This window comes from Pogona vitticeps, chromosome ZW-PAR (genome assembly GCF_051106095.1).
Source record: "Pogona vitticeps strain Pit_001003342236 chromosome ZW-PAR, PviZW2.1, whole genome shotgun sequence".
Lineage (NCBI taxonomy): Eukaryota > Metazoa > Chordata > Lepidosauria > Squamata > Agamidae > Pogona > Pogona vitticeps.
In genome coordinates, this window is record NC_135800.1 from 7,232,572 (window position 1) to 7,258,838 (window position 26,267).

General features: G+C 50.3%; 1 protein-coding gene across 5 annotated transcripts in view; it reads right to left on the reverse strand.

Annotated features, from left to right (window-relative positions):
- Positions 1-4,062: 4,062 nt before the first annotated feature.
- Positions 4,063-26,267, reverse strand: part of NR5A1 (nuclear receptor subfamily 5 group A member 1) — a 32,544-nt gene continuing 10,339 nt past the window's right edge. For all 5 annotated transcript variants that reach the window (XM_072985022.2, XM_072985026.2, XM_072985024.2 and 2 more), the window contains exons 3-7: positions 25,884-26,025; positions 21,310-22,190; positions 11,310-11,429; positions 10,580-10,727; positions 4,063-6,534 (exon numbers count right to left, since the gene is read on the reverse strand). In XM_072985022.2, coding sequence (XP_072841123.2) covers positions 6,287-6,534; positions 10,580-10,727; positions 11,310-11,429; positions 21,310-22,190; positions 25,884-26,025 — 1,539 coding nt within the window. In that variant the 3' untranslated portion in view covers positions 4,063-6,286. The remainder of the gene's footprint in view (positions 6,535-10,579; positions 10,728-11,309; positions 11,430-21,309; positions 22,191-25,883; positions 26,026-26,267) is intronic.

Below are 26,267 nucleotides of genomic sequence, written 5' to 3' on the forward strand. Positions count from 1 at the left end.
ATATGTACCTTTCTTTTTCCTCCGCGAGATCAAGGTAGTATAACCAGCCTCTGTTCCTCTCTTGCAACAACTGTGACAAGCTTAGAGACATGAGTTCAAGGTCAGCCAGTTGAGTGTCAGAGCTCTTTAAGGACTAAAGCCTTAGTCTTCAAAATCTCAACCAAACACTCTAACCCACTACACCAACCTGGAGATGGCTGCTGATTTTCTCTCTCTCTCTTTAAACATCCACGAGCTTGCATGTCAAAAGCAAAGAGAAGTCTCATGGCCCCTTCAAGACTACCAGATTTCATTGGGCATAAGTTTTCATGGACCGCTGGCCTCTTCTTGAGATGCCAAAGCTTCAGCCCAAACGAACCTCCCAGCCTTTTAAGGGGGCCGTTGCTGGTTTATGCTTCGACGGAGTAGCACGGACGACTCGATGGAAATGTCTTTTGGATCTTAGCCATGGTGGGACATTATAAGGCGAAGACGCTTTTCCTACCAATCACGCCCAGGCCACGGCCACTGAAAAAATGGCCAATTTTTCCGGGCCACTTGCCTTGCAGCCTCCAAAGCCGAATGGCTCTTTACCCCACTCTTTCGGGCCATTTGCTGTAGCTGACAAAAGGGCCCTTCATGAGGTGGCGCGGGGGGGGGGGATGAGAAAAGTAAGGCACTACAGATGTGGGATTGCCTCCAGAGACAACTCATTGGATCAGCGCATGAAATAAGTGCCCGATGAGGGTTTTGCAAGCGAGGAAGACTCTCCTTTTGGAAAGCTGTGCTCTTCTGGCGCTCACTTGTGGGGTGGCTCATTGAAGAGGCTTCCGCAGCGGGAAGGCCTATAAGTAGCCGCCAGGGCAGTAGATATGCCGCTTGACAGTAGGTGTGCTTCAGAAAGATGGATTTTTTTTTTGGTGCTACCCATCCTGGGGAGCCCCGTCATGCTCCGGATAGGGAGATGAGGGCTCAGCCCTGAACCCTATGATACAGTCCAGTGGTGGATCAGTTATGGCAGGCTGAGGGGGCAGAGAAATTCACCCATTGCAGCACACATAGCAGGCGGCTCTAGCCCCAGCAATGGGAACAATGTGCAAAAGATATCGTAGAGGTTCTAGTCCTCATGGTTTTGCAAAACAGGATAAATTAAAACATATGTAAGAAACTACATTACAGCAAATCATGTCTCTTGACTATCTAATTCAGGAGTGTCAGGCAGAAGCCCATCCAGTTTTCAGCCAGATGTTTTTCCAATCTTACCTGAAAATGCTGAGCGTTTTTTTTAAATTATTCTTTATTGGATTGCAAATCACATAATTCCCCATTCTGGGAGTTCTACTTGACTTACACTCAGTTTACAGGCAAGTAAATGTGGCTCGCGTGGAAGAAAAAGTTTAAACTGGAAGGCGTTGAGGCCGAGCTAAGCTTAGATCTGCCTAGCTTCCTGTTCAGCTATCTGTAAGGTGTGTGTAAGTTGAGTACAACTTGCAGAATAGGGAATTATGGGCATTTATAGTCTTAAAAAATCTGAAAATTACATCCCTAATGTTTACAATCCAAATTTCAGGTGATGGGCTGGGCTTACTCAAGACCAGTGCATGGATGTTTATGGAATGCACTTTGTGCATGCTCAGAGGCAAGCACATTGCAACCTGGTATGGTTACTCTTCTACATAAAAGTTGTATTGTTTGGAGGGAGCATCAAAGAATTTCTCAGGGCCTTTTTGTACATGTGTGTACATGTACACACACACACACACACACAAAGCCACTTTTTCAATCCCTGATCAGAATGCGTCTGGAACTGGAAGAGTTCATGAAGCAGAAGGCATTAATGGGAACTCAAACAGCTGAGGGTGCCCTGAAAAAAAATATATTATTGTTAAGGGCTTCCCTCCCCCCACCGCCCTTTTCCACCCATAGCAATTGACTGTTGGGGGGGGGAAGGTGATGAATGTCATCTGAGGCCCAGGTGCTGATGCGACACCAGAAAAATTGTGCGACAAGGAACCACCTCGGATTGCCAGATGCTGGTCGGTGACAGGAGCTAATGAAGAAGCCGTGGAGTGGAGCTGGCCGACGGCTCCTTAAAAAACCCTCCGGAGCCCTGATAAAACTGCACAAAGTTAAAGATCACCCATGGCTTCAAGCCTTCAGATCAGGTAGGGATGCTCTGCTGACGGTACCATGAAGTCATGTGGCCCTTGACGGCTACCATCCATGACGGAGCTTTCTTGGTGATGGTCCCTCCGCATAATGCATCTCTAACTATTGAAAATGTATCTGTTGGAAAATTCCAAGAGGCTTGAGCTGTATTAACTGCCACTGCAGAAGCGAAGAGTCCTGTTTCACCTTAAAGACGACCAAGTTTGTGGGGTTCTTTGGTGGCCTGCAGCTGACAAATACAAAGCATTTGCCCCCATGGACCGGAAGCCCATCCCCTTCACACAACATCTCATCCAGAGTGATTTGAAGAGGTGGACTATAGACTATGAAAGTTTATTCCAAATAAAACTTGTTGATCCTTTTAAAATGTCTCAAAAATTCAATGTCTTTATATCAAGCCGCACAAGCTTACACAAAATAATTGAATTTTTTTTTTCTTTGGTGTGCTCTCTGCCTGTATTCCTGTGGTGGCCGTTTGTCATTAGTGGTTTGATTCTCATTTTAAATTTGTGTGATGTTTGTGTGATCTTACGGATTTGTAGTTTTGAGAACAACTGCATCCTTGTGTAAACTGGCAGATCTCCCTCACTCCGTCCAAGGGAGACCAGGGTGTACAACTACGAAAAACAAACAAACCCACAGCTAGCTAGATTTAAAACAAAAAATATTAATGTTTATGATGGTTATCTACCACCTCCAGATCACAGACCACATCCAGTGGCCAAGAACAATTGTCAGTGGGTTCCAGATATTGTTGTACTCCATGTCCCATCAGTCCCAGGCTAGTTTGGCTAAGGGCCAGGGATGCTATAAAGGGGGAGTTCAAGATCAGCCAGAAATCCACATTTTTTCCAACTCAGATTTAACAACTCATCTATGAGGATCAAGGCCCTGCCCTGGAGGGAAAGGGTTTCAGGCCACCTCACCTGGGCTTACCTACAAAGGGGGTGAATTTTGCAACACAGAGAGACAATTCGGGGCACTAGAAATGGGGAATTCAAAGCTGATTGCTTTTCAAGGGGCTTTCCTTCTTCTCAGCTCCCAGCAGAACCAGGGAGATTGAGGGCAGAATCCAACCTGCCCCCCTCCCACATTAAAAGAGCTTCTCCTTCTACAATCTGCAACTCCGTCCACACCACATTTTAAGGCAGCCTGCAGACAACACCAAGATTTCCACCCGCTGTGCTGGCTCTTTATAATATCGTGCTTGACAAAGAGACATGTTTATTTCGAAAGCTGGCATAAAGAATTTTCTGCCGTTTTAGCTGGTTTGGGACAACAAGGGGTTTGGAATGCCCCACATTCTAGACGGGTGATTTGGGTGGGGGGAAGGGAAGCAATTGCATTTCTTTGCAAATCCCAGCAATATTGTTTTGTTTTTATACTTTGTATACCTGGGACGTGGTGGCGCTGCGTGTTAAACCACAGAAGCCTCTGGGCTGCAAAGTCGGAAGACCAGCCGTCGTAAGATCGAATCCACGTGACGGAGTGAGCCCCCATCACTTGTCCCAGCTCCTGCCAACCTAGCAGTTTGAAAGCATGTAAATGCGAGTAGATAAATAGGTACCACTATAGTGGGAAGGTAATGGTGTTCTATGTCTAGTAGAAACTGTCCACGGACAAATGCCGGCTCTACAGCTTGGAGATGGGGATGAGCACCGCGCCCTAGAGTCGGACACAACTGGACTAAATGTCAAGGGGAACCTTTACCTTTACCTATATATGGCTACTCTGCCATCCTCTCTGTACCCTCCCGGTGGGTGGATTCTCGTAGTTCCTACTCACACTGTCAAGTGATAATTCATCCTTCACAGTCTGAATGCAAAGGAAAAAATAAAAATAAGGGCCAGCTCACTGGTCCCCAAGCAGCAAAGATAAGGACTCGGCAAAGCGGGGAGAAAACCCACACTTGACTATAAGTGAATCGTAAAATTTATTGGAATGTCTTCCATTTGGTAAGAGAGCTCATCTTAACCCCCTCTGGGGAGTAAAAGGGAAACACTTAAGGACACTTTTTCGTTTCGAGAAAGAAAGGAAAAACCAAAAGAGAGAGAGAGAGAGATCACAGAGAGAGAGAGAAAGAGAGAGAGAGATTGAGAGAGAGAGTGACACATTCAAACTATGTTCTCCAGCAATTTCAAACCACTGCACTCATGCACGTCTATGCCGAACAGAGTCCAGACGTCACAGGAACGGAAAAAAGGTAGCAACGTGTTTGTGGAGGTGCAGAAAGCCATTGCTGCGGTGACCCTTGATGGCACAAAAAAGGGGATGGAAATGCTCCTGACAAACCCAACACAAGGCAAGGAGTAGATTCGCTGCAGGAACAACACTGTCCAGGCCAGTTCAGGAAAAAAAAATCACCTGTCTGATCTACATTGCACGTTTATAGCCATTTGAGACCACTCGATCATAGCTCCATTCCCCAAAATCCTGGGATTGGTAGATAGGGGGTATGTAGAAATGTCTGCTAGCAAAGCCTCCCGAACTCTGGCAGAGAACTCTTAAGCCCGTCCCCAAACTGCAAATTCCAATACTAGAACATGCCACCAAGATTTTGCTATACATACAAATCCCAAGATTTTGTTGAGATGGAGCTGTAATAAATGGTATCAAACTGACACAACCTGTGTCATGTAGAGGGTCTCCATCTCTCTTTCTTGAATATCCCACCCAGTGGTTTCTCTCTTCCTTACACACCCACACAAACCTGGTCTGGAGAGAACGCACTCTTGTTTTTAAACGGTTGTGGGTATCGGAGGTTTTTATGGACCAGGATTTGTACAGCCTATAGCAAAGATGCTGCCTTCATGTCAATGAACAGAAAAGCAACCTCTTCTAAAGCAAATTTGTGCACATCTGTGCAGGTGTTTGCATTCAGTCACACACACACACACACACGCAGAAGCCTAGAAAGGGTGGGCTTGTAGAACTGATTCCAAAGGGTGGGAGCAAAAGAGTCAGGGCTTTTAAAGCTGGTCCTAAAGACCGGGAGGAATCGTCCAACTCCCATCACCCTCACCAGCCATGTTGGCTGAGGACGATGGGAGCTGTAGTGAGAACTTCGGCAGGGTGCGAGGTTCACCCAAGCGGCTTCAAAACGAAAACCCAATGCAACACAGAGAGGGAACATTTGTACAAAGAAGTCTGGAGGGATCCCAAAGGCAGGGCCCTGTTTGCTAAGGCTCAAAAAGAGGAGCTGCAGGAGACAAAACAGAGAGAATCCTAAGGTACACAATAATAGCATCCCAACTCTCAGCGGAGACTCTGGGAAGAGCGTGTGCTTCGAAGCAGAGTTTAAAAAGAACAGAGAGGAGGACAGAAAGACTAAAAGGGAGAGTTCGCTGGAATTAGAGTGTAAGCCAAAAACAAAACAAAACAAAACAAAACAAAGGAAAAAACATATAGGCTCAGCTCTGAAGCTCAAAGGGCAAAGAGAAAGATCATCCTAGGATGTCCCCAAAAACTGAGCACTCAAGCAAAGGGGGTTTTTTGAGACCCCTGGTGGGAGATAGACAAAAGGGATGGGAGCATCCTTCCCAGCCACAGAGGAAATTAAGGAGGGGGGGCATAATTTTCCCTTAAGTGGTTGTGCCCAAGCTTTCCCCCTATTTTTATAGGCCAGAAGCGGACTGTTCAGGTAGTGATGATGATGGCAGGATGCTGCGCCCCCCCCTTTTCAGGAGGCAACCCACCCCTTTGCCCTGAACTGCTTCCTGAGAATCGGCCTCCAGACAATCTTCCAAGGCAGCCGCATGGAGCCAAGCCTCACTCTTTCCAAATGGGAAGGAAGGAAGGAAGGCCAACCTACAAAGCCCTTCCAGTCCCTCTGAGAACAGGGACCAGAAAGAGAAGGCGCTAAGCCAAGGAACAGCCAGCCCCCCCCCCAATGCAGAAGAGCAGGGTTGTTGGCACCCACGATATCGGCCTGCGGCTTCTTCTGAGGGCGGACGCCAAGGATCCTGGGGCCAACCGCTTTGGAGGCAGGGCAGCCGTGAGGCACTGCACCCCCTTACCCTGTGCCGTCTTGCCCCCCCCAGGGCCCAGTCCTCAATCCCACCACCCACGCCTGCCCCAGTCTCTCTACTACCCAGAAGGGACGGGGGGGGGGAGAGGGGCCCTTGTGCGCATGCGCAACTCAAGTCCGCTTGGCATGGAGCATTTCGATGAGCAAATTGTTGCAAGGAACCTCTCCGCTCAGGTGCTTGTGGTACAGGTACTCCTCAGCCTGCATGCTGAGGGACCGGATGTCGGCCAGCCGGAGGAGCAGCTGCCGGAATTTGTCCGTGGTGTGAGGATAGTGGCAGATCGTGTACTCCAGCAGGGCAGCATTGGCTTTCTCCTGGGCGTCTTTCACGAGGCTCGAGTTCTCCACGTATTTGACATCTGCAACGAAACAAGGGAGAGGCAGAGTGAGGCCTGACAGGCGAGAGGCGGGCGGTTTCCTGTACACCATCCAGGTGGTTTTTAATTCTAAGAAAAGGGGAAAAAAGGGGAGTGTGGAACAACTGCAAATAGTGCTGTTCTCCGGATAAATGTAAAAGTTCAAGACACAGGAAGCCTCCTATTGACTGTGGAGATGCAGAAGGACCCTTTGCCACTGGCAGATTAGCTGGTGATGCCACGGAATGTTCACGAACATTTTAATTTCCAATGAGGTGGGGGAGAAATCCCTCCTCCTAAGCAGGAAAAAGGGGTTAGCACGGAATATTCACAAACTGTCCTGTTTTCTAAAGAAGGCAAGTTAGAAAAAAAAATCCTCAAGTGACGGCAAGAGAGAACAAGACCCATTAGCTGCAAAACTCATGTAGCCATTGGTTGATGGGCTGTTAATTCCACTGAAACATCTCGTTTCTCAAGAGAAAGTGGGAAAGCGTCAGAACATCAACCGATAGCTCTTTCTCTTGGATGAATTAAATAGATCAAGACAAAGCACACACAAACCACTGATTTTGAGGGGGTGCACAAATACAACTGTTCCTGCTGCTTTCATATCCATTGGCTGCTCAGCTGCTGATGCCACGGCATGTTCATAAACATTCACATTCCCAACGGCTTGGCAGAATGGGAGAAAGAAGGAGCACAAAAAAAAAGCCACCTACGTGACCATACCAAAAATCCCTCCATTTTTGTTTGGATCAGTGTGCAAATATGGGTGAACTTCCTTCTCAAGAGAAGAGGGAGTGAACTCAATTGGGGCATACAGGGAGGAAGGAGGCAAAGGAACATAGTATGTATTTGGGCAGGATCTTGCCCCTTTAGAGCCATGCAAACTCCAGGGCCCAAACACGGCTGCAGTTCGTTGTTCCTCTGTAGATGATGGATGGACACAGATACCTTTAATCTCCCTGCCGTTCTCAAAGCAGCAAACAGGCTCAGCTGACATGGAAACCATTATCCCCAGCGCCCAGAGCCCTCTCCCTGGCGCGGGCATGTTGTGGAAAAGAGGTCTTAGGAACACAAGGCGCAAAGGTTCTTTTGGTGCGAGAGGCCATTAGCAGGTGTGAAGCCGGGGAGATAACCAGATCCTCTTTAAGCTGGCAGGCTGTTGTTGGGAAAAAAGTGGGTGATTTATCCTCTAATAGGCTTGACAACCCCCAGGAGAGGAGCAAGCAGGCAAGTCAAGAGCCCCGGACTCTGGTTGAGAGGTCACACGGAGCGGCAACATTAACCCTGGAATGTTGAGGTTCCCCTTGACATTGAATCCAGTCGTGTCTGACTCTAGGGCGCGGTGCTCATCCCCGTCTCCAAGCCGTGGAGCCAGCGTTTTCCATAGACAGTTTTCGTGGTCATGTGACCAGCGCGACTAGACACGGAACGTCGTTACCTTTCCCACTGAGGTGGTCCCTATTTACCGTATTTTTCGCTCCATAAGATGCACCTCTCCATAAGACGCACCAAATTTTTAAGAGAAGAAAACAGGAAAAAATAATCTGTTTTCTTCGCTCCATAAGACGCACAGACTTTCCACCTCCCTGTTTTGTGGGGGAAAAGTGCGTCTTATAGTGCGAAAAATCTACTTGCATTTTAACATGCTTTCTAACTGCTAGGTTGGCAGGAGGTGGGACAAGCGATGGGAGCTGAATCTGTCACGTGGATTCAATCTTACAATGGCTGGTCTTCCGATCTTGCAGCCCAGAGGCTTCTGTGATTTAACCTGCAGCGCCACCTCGTCCCCCTGGAAAGTTGAACTACCTCTCTTAAGGCACTGGCAGGGATAGTAAGAGCTAAATTCATCCTTGGGGAATGTTGAACCTCCAGCATGGGGTGCAGCTAACGGTCCCTCTGGTGCCACTTCACGCTGCAGTTTACAGCATCTGCCTTTTTAAACTGTATGAGCTTTGCAGCAGAGGCCTTGCCTGTTATCCCTGGATCAAGCCCCAGGTGCACGGATATTGGGATGGGATAAAAACAGCACCCAGTCCTTCAAAAGACCATCCAGCTTTGGGTTCAATGGGACAGAAGGCAGGCCAATGCCATCAAACAGGATCTGTGGCTGGGCATTAACACACACACACACACACACACACACACATCGCCATAACATTTGGTGTTGATCCCCCCCCCCAAACTTGCCAGCTTGGGAAGGGAGTTCTCATTTCAGGCAAGTTGTGACAGAATCCCCCTTTCTCAGAGTAACATTTCTGCAAATCTTATATTTATAGAATAAGGGAGGAAATGTTACCCTCCCTCCCATTCGGAAAAAAAACAAAAAACAAAACACAAGCTAGGAGTTACATCGCTAAATGTCATATCTCTCTCTTCCACACGGGCTTGACAATGAGGGCAGTTCAGCGTGATGAACTCACCTGGTTTGGCAGAAGAAACCCTATTCATGCTTTAATTGAATATTTGAATAATCTTTTCATTCCTGCGAATGAATGTTGTCCAAATAACAACATCGACTCGCTCGCCGCATTGAGAGAGAGAGAGAGAGAGACCCAAGCACGGCTGCGAAGACTCCCTCCGATGACAAAAGCGCCGAGAGAAGGAGAGGACAGCCAGAGGTGGGAGGGGGACCGTTTTTCTAAGCCCCTCAAGTGTTCTTTGCTTTCAGCGCCGCTTTTGTTTGCCGGAGGCTTCTGATAAATTGCAACCGCTTAAGGGAACGCGAGGCGCATAAAAGCCGCTCTTGCTCCCCCCTCCCCTCGGAGTGGTTGTGTGAATGGAAGTCAGGCGGGCGCACGGGAGGCAGGAGGGGGTCAATCCATTAAGGTTCTATTAAGTCCTCCTAGAGAACAAAGCTAACCTGTGCCATCCTCATAAATATTGCTGCATGGAGGAGCCCCGAATTTTAATTAAACCTCTTTACCTGCTCAGGAGATAGAGGGGGGAGGAGAGAAGAAGGAGGGAGGGAGGGAAGGAGAGAAATCTATTTAGACTTGAACGTCGGTCAGCTTCTTGTGCTCACTCACACACACACACACAAACACACACACACACACACACACGTGTGTGTGCATGTGTGTGTGCGCGCACGCAACAGCAATGTACTGGGATTGTGCCACAGCCAGGAAAGAGGTGGTATGGGGAGAGGTGCAAATTCTCTAGTTATTGGCAATTACAGCCAACACACAATAAAGGCAACAGTTCTCAGCACCGGAGGCTGTGAAGATCAAATCACTTCCTGGTGCACCAAGTCAGGTGGAGGGGGCCATGGGCCATGAGCACCAGTTGCAGCCTCCTTTGGTTTTCTCTGGGAAGGTCTGGTGAAAGAAGAAGAACCACCATCACCAGGTGGATGGAAGCTTTCTAACACATGCACATGCATCCATGAAGAGAAAAGAACTGTCATTAAATTTCTTGATCTTGAGTGTAAGAAAAAAACACACATGGATTTTCTTTCCTTCAGTGCAAGAGTGAGACAAGGAGCAACTCTTGCTCCAGTCTCTGCAATGCCTTTGCACAAAACATGAACCCTTTTCTCAGAGGAGCAAAGCACACAAGGGCAGCCTCAAGCAGAGAAAGGCCGGGTGATTTTTCAAAAAGGTGCAAGCCACCTGGCAAACACACTTAATCCTTAAAAGTCCATGCAACGAAACAGCAGCCACTGTAATTTTTCACGAGTACCTTGGATTTAGCACCACGCTCAAAATTAGTAGGGAGCTTGCGAGAGAGTGGGAAGAAGATAACCATGCCTAGCTTTTATTGGTGGCAGGAATACCTTTATGTTCTGAGGACCAAGACACAAAATCAGAGAAATCCAGTTCTAGAAGAAGTGCTCTTTCAAGTGACAAAAAAGGTGTAATTATAAAATCAAATTAAAAGGAGAGGTAGCGGTGTCATCTCCATTGTCTCTGGAAGACAAACAACACCTTCCTGTGTATATGGAATTCTGGAGTTGTGAATAGCAATATAGATCACATTGCTGGGGAGGAAAGCAGTAAAGATAAACCCGGTTCCTGAACCAAGCAGCCCTGGTGAAACTTACCCAGACTGAAGAGAATAAGGAATTTCAAGCAGACAAACTCCTGCTTGTCTACTTGGAGGGAGTGCAAGTGAAGGACCAGCTCTTGCGCCCGTAGCACCAGGTTGTGCAGGATGGACCCGGCTTGGGTGGCAACCGTTGAGAGGTCCACCTAGGTTGGGGAAGAACAGAGAGGGGAGATTCAGGACTACCCAACCTCGTTGCCCTGGGGAAGGGCCAGCCATCAGAAAGACCTCCCATCGGATGCAAGGTTTTAAATTTTAGAATGTAAATCTAGCAGTTCAGGGACCAGACATTTTCTCCCTCTCAGGGATGTGTGTATGTTTTGTGTAGGTTCCTCCCCTGGACAACACCTTACAAGAATGGCACAACTGGAAGGACCTAAAAAGTGTGCCTTTTTTGGAAAGGGGGCATCCCGCAGAGGCCACCGGGCCAAAGTGGATTCTCATGTTATCCACCTCAGGCCGGAGAAGCCACTCCACTCCTGGAGCGCGCCCACCCACCCTGAATATACGCCACCCACCTGCCCGTATAGATCATGCTGACAGGAAGTGTGACATCAATTGTGACGATGGAGAAATGAGCACTCGGAGCTCTCTCTCTTTATCTAAGCATCACTGGATAGAAGCAACCTTCTCTGGTCTAGCAAGGCCCTTCCTTAACGTATGACCAAGGTGCACATTTTTTAAAAAAACAGATCTGTATTCCTTCTTTCCCACAGCCCCAGCTGTACCTCCTGGCCGGTCACCAGCACCATGCTGTGCTCCTTCCCATACTGCACTTGGCGGAAGATGTGGTCAAAAACCAGCAGTTCGCTCCAGCAGTTCTGCAGCAGCTTCATCTGGTCTCCGACCTGGAAGAAGAAAGGCAGGGAGCAAAGCCGGTGAGAAGCCGCTGGCCCCACACCGCAAGGGCCAGAGGCTGCCATTGCATGGAGAGCTTAAGGCAGAGGGGCGGGTCCCTCGGTGTCAGACCCACGCGCCGTTTTATTTTCAAAATAAGCGACATGTTATTTTGGCCGCAAACAAGATGCGTGGTTGGGAACGCTTTGCGTTAGAGAAGCATCGCGGCTCCTGGAAGCATCATTCCCCTATTTAGTGAGGGGAGAAGACACACACCAGCCACAAGAATACCCAGGGGGGGATTCATATGGGCCCCACAAGTCACCAGCCACCCTTCCCTGACCAAGAAGTAAAAATCCAGATCCGAACAGATGTGTAAAAACAAATAACCAGAAGAGCAGAAAGTTTGGCATTAAGGGACCTCCGGTGATGGAACAGAGCATATTTTGGCTTCCTAGAAACTGGAGGCCGACACCAGGTATACTTTGCAGCTGCCCCAAATCTGAGGAAGGCTGGTCTACAAATCCACCTTTGAAACGGGGGGGGGGGGGGATAGATCAGCTGCTCTTGCTGAGCACCCAGGGGATGGCGGGCAATGAGGGTCCCAAGAGGGTCTACAGGTAGGGGCCCACCCCCCCAAAAAGCAAATTTTCATGCAGGTCTCTGAAAGAAAGTCCTAGCTCCACAAGCGACCTCAGAGTCAGGGGCCGCCTGGTTCCCTTTTCAGACAGGCCTACCGGTTCACCGAGACTGGGGAAAAGTTACTCTTTTTTTTTTCATCCTCATCCTCACCATCTTAGAACTGCAGAGCTGGGAGGGACCCTATGGAACACATCCGAGCGCTTGCCTTTCACTTGCATCTCCGTCCCCCCCCCAAAAAAAACAATCAATAAGGATAATAACAACATGCTGGTCGGCAGGCTCTGTGAAAACGGGTGCAATTCGCCCCCTTCCCCACAGGGCAGGGGTCCAGACGTCCAGAGAGCACGGCTGGCTGTCAAGCCAGGCTGGAGACCGCGGGCTCCCCGCTCTACCCCCTTTTTCTTCAAATCAAGCACCGCTTCCCACACGCAAAGGAATGAGGGAGATGTGCAACTCAGCAGAGTCCGGTAGGGGAACGCCAGACCCAGGGCGTCCCCAGTCCGGCTCTTATCTTCTCCCCGTTCAACTCCTGGGACAGAGAATCTCGCCTGATTCTTAACAGAGTGTCTGTTGGGCCAGGGGAGGAAAAACTGCCCCGTTGTTTGCCTGACAAAAGATGCAGTGTCTCCTAAGATGCCGTTGTGGATACATATATATATATATTTTTGCTCTCCCGGGAGATACGGTCCCTTCCTCCGCCTTGTAAGAATGCAGATGGGAAAAAAAGAAGGGAGATAGATTCCGTTTAACCCCCTGCAGACAAGAAAGAAGGTGCTTCGTTCTCCTCTCTGGGTTTTTCTACAGAAGGCGCCAAGATGCGTTTGGAGAGCCTGGTCGTGTTTTGTTCAGGCGGTCCCCGCCGGGGATCAAGACCGAGCAGAGCAGGTGGGTTGTTGTGACCGTGCGCCGAGAAAGATCTCCCCCCTCCACAAAAAAAATGCAGTCCAAAGTTCCACCTGGCCAGGGGCTACAGGGCCTACTTTACAGGGCTGTTGTGCAAATAGCCACAACAAGGCATGTGCCCAACGCCACAAACACTCTTGTACAATGGCTTTTCAGGCCTTGTGGGTCTGGGCAGCCCATACAACGCTAGCTCCGGATTCTGAGAGTGCTTAAAAAAAAGAAATATTACCAAATTCTAATCTAACACCAAGACGGTGCCCGGAGTTGGCGCTGATTCCTGGCACGGGCATCTAAAGGAATCAAAGGTCACTCATTTCTGTGCTCTAGTCATTTCCCCAGCTCTGACGCCTGGCAACTCTGCCCCACGGCTCTGCCACCCTTGCCAAAGGCAACTGAGCATTCCTTCCCTCCACTTCTCAGCCCTCTGCTCTGGAAATCAGCCCCCCCCCACTTCAACCCATCAGCCTCCCCCCCCGCTTCAAACACTGCCACCATCTGTATTCTCTCACGCACCATGGAGTCCCCCCCCCCGTTCACTAACACTTCCATAGCGCAACAAAAGAGAGCCGGGATGATGATGGACAATGGAGATGCATCATACACACGCACTCCGAGCACCCCTTACATACACATACCCTTCCACACTTCTACTGCCATTGTGTGAGGCTCTTCTAATGGAAAGAAGACAGATGTGGTGCTAAAATAGTAAACCACATGATCCCCCCGGGAGAAAAAGGAAGGGAAAAAAAAAAGGAATCAAGCAATCAAGCAATGCTTATGGACCAAGGAAGAAAAGAAAGAAGGTTCTGGGGAGGAGGGGGGGGTTGGGGAGAGGTTTTATGGCATCTATAGAGAGAGGAAGGCTATGGGATGGGAGTTCAAGAGACTTGAGAACATTGAGTTGTTGCCATTTTCAGGGAATAATCCGAAGAGCCGCCTCGGATAAAGCGGCTCCCCATCGTGGCTCATGATTCACACAACTTCCCTGTACTTTGCATTGTGTTTGCCCGGGCAGCAAACCTGGGCGGGGAATATATATACTCCTGCTGTTGCCATTTTACAGATTAATTAACAGAGGTGGAGGGCAAATAGACTGATCAAAGCCCAAGCCACCGAGCCAGAAGGCTGCAAGGGAAGCAAGTCGGCTTCTCTGCTCTAGACAAGGTATATAGAAGAGGAGGGTGGTGGTTGGGTGTGTGTGTGGCACCTCTTCCTAGCCAAAATTGGTTCTGTTGCCAGAGCAGCCAACCAGATGCCCACGGGATGTTCCTAAGCAGGATGTGAGATCAACAACACGCTCACTTTCCCCGGCAACTTGTATTATGTGAAGCTTCAAACACCAAAGGGCATAGGATATCATCATATAACCTTCCCAAAGCTTGCCTCTCCATGAAGAAGCGTCTCCTCTGATGTCTTTTTAAAAGCCGCCAGGGCTGGCAGCGATGATGGCTATTTTGTCAGTTTTCCAAAAGAGTTCTTGAAGTCGTTAGACTGGACTCACCATGGCAGAAGCAGCCAAGCTGACTCTTCTGCAGCAAGACCTGTCCTGCCACATCCTTGATTGCCTCGTCTTTTCAAGATTCCACCAGTTTCCTTCAAATGGACATTAAGCTGGCCGGCCTCTAGTTTCCAGGATCCCACCCCTGGACCCTTTCTGAAAAGGCTGGTGCTACCCTGGCCGCTTTCCAGGAGACAAGGAAGCACATGCAAACAAAACACGATTTGTACAACTATCTTATCCTGGGCACACTTTTCTGAACCTCGTACCCGCTGTGCATTTCACAGCCTTCTATTGCAACCACCAATGGACCTGTTGGCTACAGACGATGACAACATTCGCAACTCAAAGCCGTCCTTTATTGGGCTGTATTTTATTATTTTAGACAGTGAAGCCTGATCCACAGAAGACTGATTTAAGAGCAAGGAAAAGGAAGGCTTTCTCCCTGATAAAGCACTATAGGAAGAAAAGGCAGGTGATCTTAGTGGGTTTTTCTATGTTCATCTTTAATTTCTTTGGCGTATTAAGCCTTGATTACTTAAATTGTAATTATGGCATATCTTTTGGGTTGGTTTTGAATTTCCTGGTGGGTGGTGGGTGTTTTTTTTCTTTTCAAAAATGCTTTTTGTTTCTCCCTCCTCTACCTGTGATGGATTTGACAAGAGGTGTTTTCGGCATGGCGTGGTGAAGAAAAACAGGATTAAAAATTAGCCAACTCACTAAATGAGCAACTGCTCAGAAAAGGAAGGCAGTCCAATTCTGCACTTTCCAGCAGAAAATCCAAGTAGCTCTACGATTTCCAACCCAGGACTCTTTCCTCGGGCACTTTTTTGTCTAGGAATCAGCCAGGAAGAGAGATTCGGTTCTTTTCACAAAACCAGTAATCTTTGGACACGATGATCGCACAGACTAGAGCCGCGATATCTGACGCAGACAATGAAGTCCTTGGCAGCTATCGCCAAGCGTCCTTCTGGCATTAAAGCTGAGGAGAGGGATCGGGAACGTAAGATCCTTCCACTGCCAACTTTGGAGACACAAAGCCACAGGAAAAAGCACAAAAGCTATTCAGATCTGCCATGTAGACACACAGACTGTTTGGGACACACACAGACATGTGCACACTGAACCTCAGAGGGTCACACACAACCCCCAAGCCTCTGCATGTTATCCTCTGAATGATTTTATTTAAAAGGCCCTTTTAAAGGGGGCAAGAAGGGAATCGTCCTGCGTTTCACACCTGTGGCTGCTTTGTTCCGCTCTAAAAATAAAATAAAATTGGAAACCGTTTCTGGGTCTGGGGGAAACGCTGTCCAGGACCTGAAACAGCCCTCTCCCCACCCACCCCCCAAAACAGGGAAATCATGCCCTATAACACGCAATCCTCAGGGGCATGAGATGGTCTTTTGAAGTTGTAAAGAAAAGAATAGGATTTAAGGGTGCGAGGTGGGTGAACCTGGGACCTCCTGCATCCCGTGGGCTGCACTTTTTACCCACCCATTTCAAAGGGGGACAAATATGGGGCCCGCTGCCTAGACTGGGCTTGCTCCTGCACCATGAACTGCCGCCTGGCAGGCAGAAATTGAAGGGGCGATGGACTTCCTACCCTCTGACCCTAAGCTCCAAAGCATGGGTCCACCCAGCCAAGTGACTAGAAAGCTGGCACAGACGTTGAGACACCGAGGCTGCTGTAGTACGAGATATCTCTCTCTCTCTCTCTATGTTGCATTTTCCACGCAATCCTCTTTAAGAGGCGACAACGAATGCAACAATTGCTGGGTGTTTAGGGAGGGTGTGTGTGTGTCTATGTGTGGAACGGTGCAATTATTTGGTGAAGATTGGAGGTGTCACCCTGACAATTGAGAATGAAGCACGGGAGGACCAGAAATGACAATCAAAAGCTTCCACCAGGGTAAAGTGTTAATAACAACCTAACTGCTTTCAGATACCATGATGATGATGATGGCCTGCCCACCCCCACCGGGCCCCCCCTTGCTCCCCAGAAAGCTAACAGAAGACAACCTCGCCTTCTCAGTTCAGCCACTCATAATATTCTGGCTGTCTCTCCGCATGGCGAGCATCCAGCTGCAGGGCCGGTTTTAAGGAAGATCTAAAATTAAATTGGCAGCAGCTAAAAAAAAAGAGGAAAGTATTCTAATTAACTGCCCCTGGGGCTCGTCAATGTCGTCATTTATTCCACCAGAGCAGCTGGGCTGGTTCAAAACTAGGTAGGATTCCCCAAATGTCTCCTGCAGTTGCTTTGCTAAAACTGAAACTTGGGGATAGAGTGCTCCTACATATGGAGGTTCTGTCCAGCCCTTGTGGACAAATAAATGCACAGGGGCTATAAAAACCTATTCTTCTCTGTTAGAAAGCAGGCTGACCCTGTGCACACACACCCGGCCGCCTTTGCTATGAAGAATTTGGAAGATGCTATTCTTGAAACAACCGCCATGGTGGTGGTGGTGGGGATAATGGGGACTGAAGCCCCTAAAGATATCGTTTGTCCCAAGCTTGGCTGAGAAGTATTCGCTGTTAGCCACCCAGAGTAGACTTCGGTCTAAATGGGCAGGATATAAGTTAGTTAGTTAGTTAGTTAGTTAGTTAGTTAGTTAGTTAGTTAGTTAGTTAGTTAGTTAGTTAGTTAAATAAATAAATAAATAAATAAATAAATAAATAAATAAATAAATAAATAAATAAATAAATAGGGTATGATCCAGATCAAGCCAGGGAACAGATGTTGTCTTGGAAGAGACGCAGACAAGCAACTGTGGGAGGGAGAGGAGGATGTTCCTTGCAAACTACGTCATGCCTCGGGCAGACCCATCGCAGTGGGGCAGAGGAGAAGAGGGGAAGCCAAAGAACCAGAAGCCCCACGTCCAGCAATGCAGCTGCAGCAGAGAGCTTTTCCCCGGCTGCCAAAAATACTCTGGCAAGGAATCAGGAAGAGAGGAGAGGTGGGCGGGTCATGCTGACCCAGATCAAAACCCGACGAAAGGCAGGATGAGCGCTCAGCGGTCCACGTGAAGAGTCCCAGAGGGAAGAAAGAGGCAAGGGAGAGAAGCCACGGAAACCCAGTGGGGTGGCCCCACGGCGAAGGGAGGTGAGCTGGGCCATTCCCCAAAGAGGTGGAGTGGATGTCGCAGCCCCATAGAAGGGAGATGCCCTCACTCTGGACAGAGCAAGGCCGTGGGGCTCTTCTGCCACTCCTGGACAAGCAAGGGATCCTCAGCGGGGAACCCGTCGAGACAGACACACAAGGGGCGATGGGAAAACGCTCTCCACATGCTCAGAAATAGTGTCCCCTTCGTTATTGCTGAATGCCACGGAGCCAAAAAGAGGTGCTACGAAAATGTTCCTGGATTCAACCAACCTTGCAAACAGACCTCATGTGTCTGTCTGTGTGTGTATGTGTGTGTGCATATGTGTGTAGGCACACGTGTGTGTGTGTGTGTGTGTGTGTGTGTGTGTGTGTGTGTGTGTGTGTGTGTGTGTCCGTGCATCTCCTTCGGACAAGCAATTTACAGCCGCCAGGAGCTTCCATTTGCTGGGGGCGAAAGTCACTCGTAATAGACACCCCCCCACCTGCCAGACCGCAGCCCCACACCCACCTGCTTGGATATACGGAGTTTATTAAATTATGTTTTTTAAAGGCTGCACTTGGAAAGGGCAGAAATAGGCCAGAGTTTAAGGGCGAAATCCCAGGGCAATCTCTTCCACGTTGGCTGCCAGACTCTCCAGTCCCTGCAAATCTTCTCCCATCAGCCTTGACACTTCTTATTTCAGCTCACTTAGAGAGGGTATTTATGGGTGTCATCTCTGACCCTTCCTCTCCACCTCCGAACGCTTGGCCTGCTTCACCCCCCTTTTTTTGCCACACGACTCCCTCCATAAACAAGCACGGCTGCCCAGACCCCAGGCCTCCCCCCCCCCACGCCATACACACCTCCGTTCTATTAGTCTCGCCTCCCCCCCTCCAAGGCTGGCGGAGCCTGTAATTCTCCCAGCGGCTGACACCACAGGGATGGCGGCAGGACATCACTCTTCAGGGGGCCCCCCCTTTCCACACACACACACACATGGATTGGCAGGCGAAGGCTCTCTCGTTTGTCAACGCCGGACTGACAGAATTACTCGCCCTCAAATGAAACGATCTATCTGGGGGAGTTAAACCTATTTCCAGTGGAGCTGAGAAGAGAGAGAGGGTTTTAGGGGGGGACCCAGCAATGTCAAGAGCCCAATTAATTTGGGGCAGGGTGGGGCAGGCCCCCCTTCCCCCACCCCGTCACAAGGGCGATGAGTCGGATGTATCCGAGATCCACCAACTTTATGGACGGAGGATACCTTTATAAGCCAAAAACCTATAAAGAGGGCGGAGAAAAAAAAAACACAGTGCAGGCTGAAAAGCAAAGTTCCTCGGCAAAGTGCCTCTTTTTGGGGGGGGGGGACTACAGATCCCAGAATCCCCCAGAGTCCACACATAAGCGCTTGCCCGTATTTTGGATTAGGCAAAGTGGTCTGTGGACCAACCTTGACTGGGGCGTCGCCCCTGGGTGCTGAAATGTGGAGGGTGCCAAAATACAGAGGGAAGTCTACTCGCGAGCGTTAAGAAAATACGTGGGAACAGCTCTCGGTCCTGTTCTGTTCTTCCTTTCCCCCCCCCCCAAACCTAAACTTCCTTTTTTCTTCAGGGGTGGTACCAGCTCCTGGCAAACATTGGGGGAGGTGCTCTTCCACTCACCTCTTCCCCATAGGTAAAAGGATGCCGGGACTAGAGGGGGCCTAATCCTGCACCATATTTCATGCATTCTTCCTGACTGCCTACTTCTCTCTAAGCCGGGTGTGTGTGTGTGCTCTGTGGCTGTTTTATGTCTCCAGTTTCCAGCCTTCTTTGTCACTGGTTATGCTGGGTAAAGGCAGATGGGAGCTGTGCTCAAACCACATCTGGACAGCCTCACTTCCCCTCCCAGTCAAAGCCTCCCTAAACCCACCATGCTTCCTTTTCTATCTCATTTCCTCACCTTTCCACCTTATTCCATACCTAAGCCAACACAGAGTGCTCCACAATGAAGCCAATGCTGAGTGAGGGCATTGCCTTGATACAGACCTTCCTCGGGGCGCTTAACGACTGTCTTGCAGAATGTCTGCCTCACAGATCGGAGGTGCCTTCACTGGCCTCAAAGGCTTTTCAGGGAGTCCCACCTGGCCTTCAGGTCTCTGTAACTGCCCCTTCCTCCAAATACACCCCAAACAACACAAACGCAAAGTGTTCTTCATTCATCCACATCCTCAGCTTTCAAAAACGAATTTTGTGCTCGCCATGCTCTTGTGCAATATAGCTTCCAGCATCTGCCAGCTAGTGCAGCCACCAGATCAGTTATGTGATTCTGGGAGCCCAGAAAAAATAAAACTTCTCCAAACACTGAAAACACTGACCTGACAAAACAAAGCAATAACCTACCCAGGCACCCTCCGGCTCCTATCATTCCCAATTGGCGACACGTCCTGGGGGTGATGGGAGTTGTAGTTGGGCCCATCTGGAAAGCACCTGGTTAGGAGAGTCTTAGGAAGGCAAGAGAGCGGTCTCTCGTCCTATCACAAAAAGTTCAACATCTCCACGTCCGGAGTTCACAAGGACCAGCTCCGAGCCGTGACCTTGAAAACAGGTGCGGAATCCGCACCCGCTCCCACGCCCTGCTTTGCAAGCCGCTCTAAGCAGACTGCTTTCTCAGTGGCTTTGCCACGGGAAAGGAGGACAAAAACAGCAGATTCCGTCTGGAGGTATGAAATGGTGGTTATTGATAAGAAATATTGTGCTGGGTGGCAGAGGCTGGAAATAAAGATCGGGAAAAGCATCAGCCACTGCGTTCGGGGCCCGAAGAGGTCACCACGTCTGACCCCAGGCTGAAGCTCGCTAGAGGAATCTGCCCCCCAACCCTCTGGCCGATAGCCCAGCTGAGCCCTTTCTGTTCAGCCAGGCCAATACGTTACTCCCATTGATTGCCAGTTGCCACCCCCACTGGTTTATATTGTCGCTCTCAATGTTTTAGTGGGACAATATAAAAAAACACACACACACACCCACGGCAGGAGTTCCTTTAACTCATTCTCGACAGGGCCCTTTTACCGTGCAAAGCAGGAGGATGGGTTGGAAAGGAAGAGAAAAAGGACGAAACAAGTCTTTGCCAAGGAAATTTTAAAAAACACTCCTCTTTATAATGTCAAGAGATGGCCACACCTTTGTGGCTGATGGGATTTGCTCCCACCGGATCGAGGGAGGGCTTTCTACGGCTTCCAAAGGGGAACAGGCCCCATGATGGCAGGTGAATCGTTGATGGACGCTCCATGCGCAGACTGAGTTGGTTGCTGACTGCTAGGAACACACACACACACACACACACAGACACACACACATCTCTTTTCTAGACTTAAAACTGTAGAAAAAATGTAATCCAGGAGCCCCATTCCGAACCCGTGGCAATTTCCGAACCACCTTCAAGGGCAGCCCCAGGGGACAGGGACGGCTCCGTTACAGTAGTCTATGCTCGGGGCTTGAATCAGGGAGGTGGAACTCTCTGTTCAAACGACCAGCTTCACAAGAGGCGGGTCAGATCGAACGGGTCAGTCCCTCTCACCCAGACTCCACGCCAACGGCTAGAAGGAGAGGTCTTTGTGGCATAGCCGTTGGAGAGCTGGGCTGAGACTGGAGAGGGTCCAGGTTTCTAGTCCTCATGGAGGCCAACTACACTTTGGGGTGGTGGAAAGGAGGGGCGTCCCTCACCCTTTCCCTCTACCCACCCCTCCTCCAACCACCCCCCCACCCGGCCAGCACCCCTCCCCCTCCCTCTCACCTCCAGCTCCTTGAAATAAATGCAGCTTCGGGCCCACTCCACAATGGCGAAGAGGGTCTGGTCGGCCATCCGGCACATGAGCCCGAAGGGGCTGAGCTTCTCGTGGCGGCCCTTGCTTTGCTCCTGCTGCAGGCAGGCCAGGATGCGGCCCTTGACCTGCGACTCGTCCGGCTCCAGCTGCAGCAGCTTGAGAATCACGTCGGGGATGTCCGGCGCCGTCGTGGTTGGGGACCCTCCTCCTCCTCCTCCACCACCCCCTCCGCCCCCTCCGCCCCCTCCACCCCCACTACCGCCCCCACTGCCCCCTCCGCCTGGGTAAGCCTCGGGATACGGGTAAGCAGGTGCCGCCTCGTGCGGATGCAGCCCATACGGGTCTGGAAACTCAGACTTGATGGCCCGGCTAGTGAAGGGGGGGTAGTGGTAGCCCGAGAGGGCCCCATGGCCCGCGGCGGCGGGGACAGGCACGGCCAGGGCGGGGGTCCCGTAGGGGCTGCGCTCATAGTCCACAGGGGTCATGGCACCGCTGCTCCCGCTGCCCCCTGCCGGAGGGAGGCCCTTGGCTCCCACCCCGGGGTGGTGGTGGGGATGGGGATGATGGTGGTGGTGGTGGTGGTGGGGATGATGGTGGTGGTGGTGGTGAGCCAGGCCGTGGAGCGAGGCCGGCAGGCTCCCATAGTCCCCTGCCTGGACGGGGGACACGATGGGGGGCGGAGGAGGAGGGGGCGGTGGGGGCGGGGGCGGGGGGCCCGTTGCGGGGGCCGTCTCCAGCTTGAACCCGTTGGCGCGGATCAGGGCCTTCTTCTGCTGCTTCAGGGCGCGGTCCCGCTTGTACATCGGTCCGAACTTGTTGCGTCCGCCTCTCATCCGGTCTGCGCGCACGGCTGGAGGAGAGGAGAGAAGGGAAGAAGTTGGGGAGAAAGCAGACCCCTGGAGTCAGGCCCAGGGGTCTGTTCACACAAGCTGGGGAGGCAGGCAAGCAGGCAGGCAGCCTCGGTGGGTTGGAGGCAGGAGGAGACTTGGAAAAGGATACTCCGTCTCCGGTTGCTAGGCAACCCCTCCCAACCCCATGCAGCCCTGGGGGAGGTCTCTTAGCAACTTGGGGGAGTGCTTCCTTTCGGCCCCTCTAAGATGATCCTTGCACTTCGGTGAGTTTCGGTGAAAAGTTCCTTCCGGGACCTTCTGCTCCCAGAATTCCCCAGCCAGGGTCACCTGTGGGGCATTCTCGGGGTCATATGCCCAAAAAAGGAACTCGGCCAAGCCCTGCGAGGTTGGCCAGAAGTTTTTTCTCTGCATCAGGGTCAGAGGGACGGACTCATCAGCCCTTAAACCCTGTACAAATTTGGACTTCTCCCCCCTCACCACCATTCTGCCCAAACCCTCTATGTGGGTCTCCCTATATGGGGGGCATCAGAAGGAATGCCCCATCGTTCGACATCAGGCCTCCTCAGGCCCTTAACCAAAGGCAGTTTCCAAACCACATTCAAGGGCAGGCCCCAGGAGGACTCTGCTGCAGTAGTCTATGCTCGGACCGGACCAGGGGGCTGAATCAGGGAGGTTAAACTGAGCTGAAGCTAAGAATACATCAGGATGTGTGTAGAAGGGGATAAGTTCCTCTTTGCAGCCCCTCCGGATTGGGCCCCTCTTCCCAGCTGCTGTCAAGCATCCAGTTGCTTAGAAAGCGCCTCCAGCAGATGGGGGTGGCCCTTCCAGACATAGGAGAAAAGGCAGTCTCCCCTCCCCACCGCCTCCAACAACAAGCGGGAACAAACCCTCCCTGGACATCAGGACTGTTCGCCTTTTTTAGAGGGTGCCAGGCAAGCCCCCCCCCCGCAGGAGGAGAAAGGAGGAGGGGGGTGACTTTGCCAGCCAGCCTAGCGACTCCCACACGTCAGGTTGGGCGGAGGGACCCAAATCATGGGCTCGCCTCCCAGGCAGGCAGCTGTCTTGGCCTGCAAACAAGCTTCTCCCCCCCCCACATGCGCCCTGACTCAGGTGAAGGAGAGGGGTACAAACCGGCTCCCCCCCCCGTTTGTTCTGTGTTTTGGCTTCGATTTTCCCTATCAGCTTGGAAGCCAAGCCAGAAAGATGATTCGGATTTTATGAAACACACACACACACCGGAAAAAAAAACCTTTGCCAAGGAAGCTTAGGAGCAAAGTCCAGCTGCGATTATTTCCGGCCCCCCGCCCGGCTCAATCTAGAGCCCAAGGGATGCCCCAGGCTGAGTCTCTCGCGGCGCGAAAAGCACTGAGTTATTTTTATTTATTCATTGGAACAAAGAGTTCAATTTATTTACCGGAGCACATTCCATACTTTACTGCAATGTAGGAAAGGACTGTTCTTTCATTTCTGCGTAATGGGGAGACACAGAATGGTGCCTATGAATATACTTGGTTTATTTTTCCGGACAGCATAATTTCAAAATGAAACTTAATTATTAGTCCATTTTGGCAGGGCCAGCTAAGTGTTCTGGGACTACAGCTCGCATGCTCCTTGACCTCTGGCAGGGTTGGGTGGGAATGATGGGAGTTCTAGTCCCAAACAACTAGAAGGGTCCTGGGTCACTTGCAGGTCTCTGGCGGGAAAAATGGATCCTGTCCTCACCAGATCCTTCTAGAAGGAGATCACGGGGATTGAACTGGCAACCTTCCACCCTCTCTAGCTTTCATATTGATCCCTCTGAGGAGGAAGCTGTTCTGGGTGAAAACTCCAGTTGATACAATGGGCTTCAATGATTTTTCCTCTTTGGCATGATTAAAAAGAGAGGAAACAAAGCATCCACCTACAAACCCACACAGGAACATGCGGGGGGCGGGGCTGGTTTTGGCTTCTTCTGACTCCAACATGCCTCCTTCCTTTCCTATGGCCTCTGGGCAGAGTGCTTCTGAACATGCACAGAATACCCTTCCTAGAATGAGCTTTCTGGCTTCTAGTCCATAGGATGCATCTACTTAGGCCAATTGTGTGTGTGTGTGTTTGTGTGTGTCACACAAATCTGCAGGCTTCTGTTGATCACAGACCTTTTCTTTAAAACATTCGTCTCCTTCCACAGCAATAAACTTTGATATATTTATAATTTTTTCCCCCATTTTGCTTTGGATCTGTGATCGAAGTTAGATTCTGTTCTTTTGAAACTAAGAACCCGACAATTCCTGTTGTCCACTCAAAAAGGGGTGGGAAAACAACCCGGAAATATCCAGACCTGGACAGTGCCGGAAAAAGCATCCGGATTTCAGCCATGCAGCCTCAGTGTAACCCCGTTCATCTTTTTTTTTTCCACCAAACAATTCGCTTTCACTTTCTCTTATTCAAGACCCCCGAACGTTCAAGGATTCCTGCCTTTCTTCTCCTCCGCCTGGATTCAGCCAGCGATCTCCTTATTTGCCCGATTTAGGTTTAAGAAAATATATTAGATATTCTCTCTTTTCTTTAAAACGCCAGACAAAGAGTCATTTAAAACGAGGCATTTACGCATTGGAGTTGTAACTTTTGGTGCTGATTTCCTGCAAGGCATGATAATGATGATGATGATGATGATAACCGTCATGGGAGAAAGGAAGTGGAGAGAAAGTCGCAAACGGGCTTGAAATTCGTACTTTCAAGTGCTCTAAAAACCCTGATCCCGCTTTTCCACGAAATAATAATAATCAGGGCTGTGATTTGAGCCAGGCGCTTTGCACATGTTCAGGAATACTGTCTTAGTGATCGGGCTACTCTGAGGTTGAAGGCTGGCTTTATACCGAAAGCCTGAGTAACGGTAATAAATAATAATTAAAAAAAGAATATACTGTAGATCAGCTTTAGTTTCTCTTCGAAGTGCTGGTTTGCACTCAGAAACAAGGTCCCAGGGAAATAATTTGTTTTTACAAAGGTCTTCTTCCATTACTTTTCGGAGAAAGCTCTGACCAGCCATCTGGGGAAAATAAAATCTGGTAGGAAGACCCAGGACGCTAAAAACGCCGCTTGGAGAGGCAGATCTAACACGTCTGCAGGCTATCGTCGGAATAACAGAGCAATCTGAAGCGTGTTTACTCGGAAGAAAAAGCGAATAACAAGCTCAAGAAGGACTTTGAGGTCCCCCCTTCCTAATTTCCACTCTTGAGGCACAAAGCGGGCGGGGGGGGGCGAACGAGAGTTCTAGCCATGGAAGGTTTTGCATTCACACGTGCAGGGAGGCGTGTATTTGGCTTTTCCTTTTCTACCAAGACTGGGGGTGGGGGTGGGGGTGGGAAGGATTGATGGATCGGAGGTGCAAGAGTGAAGCAGCAAGCAAGGAAGCAGCCCTCCCCTTCCCGTCCCCCCACCCCCGAAAGGCGCGGCCCTCCTGCGCCCCACACGGAGCTTGCTTACGATGGGAAAACGGAACCACATTCGGGCAAAGAGGGGTGCAAGCAAAAAAAAAAAAAATCTTTGCTTGAACGTAAAACAGCAATACCCCTAACGCTTACACACGGACCAGAAACTGGATGGGAGCCCCTAGAAGGCCTCCCAAAGCTGTTGCCGGAGATCGTCACCCGTTCACACGTGCAACCCCCGCGCGGCCCTCCACCCAACCCGGGAGTCCCTCCGCTCACCTTCCAGCCTCATGCCCACGGCCAGGCACTTCTGGAAGCGGCAGTAGGGGCACCTCTTGCGCTGCGTCTTGTCGATCTTGCAGTTCTGGCTCTCGGTACACGTGTAATGCTTGTTGTTCTGCACGGTCCGCTTGAAGAAGCCCTGGACGGGGAGAAAGCGAGCGAGAAAAAAGAGATGGGGGAATGAGACACGGGGACGGAAGAAGGCCACGGATAAATCTCTCCCTCTCTTTTCTTTTTTTCAGTCGCTATTTGGAGAAATGCACTCTATCTATGCTCAGGAACACGCTCGCCTTTTCTCAGGCGTGCTATACCCCAGAGTGAAGGGGTTGGTGCGGTCAGATCATCTTAGTCTCTCTCGGTTTAAACCCCTTAATTGCTCTT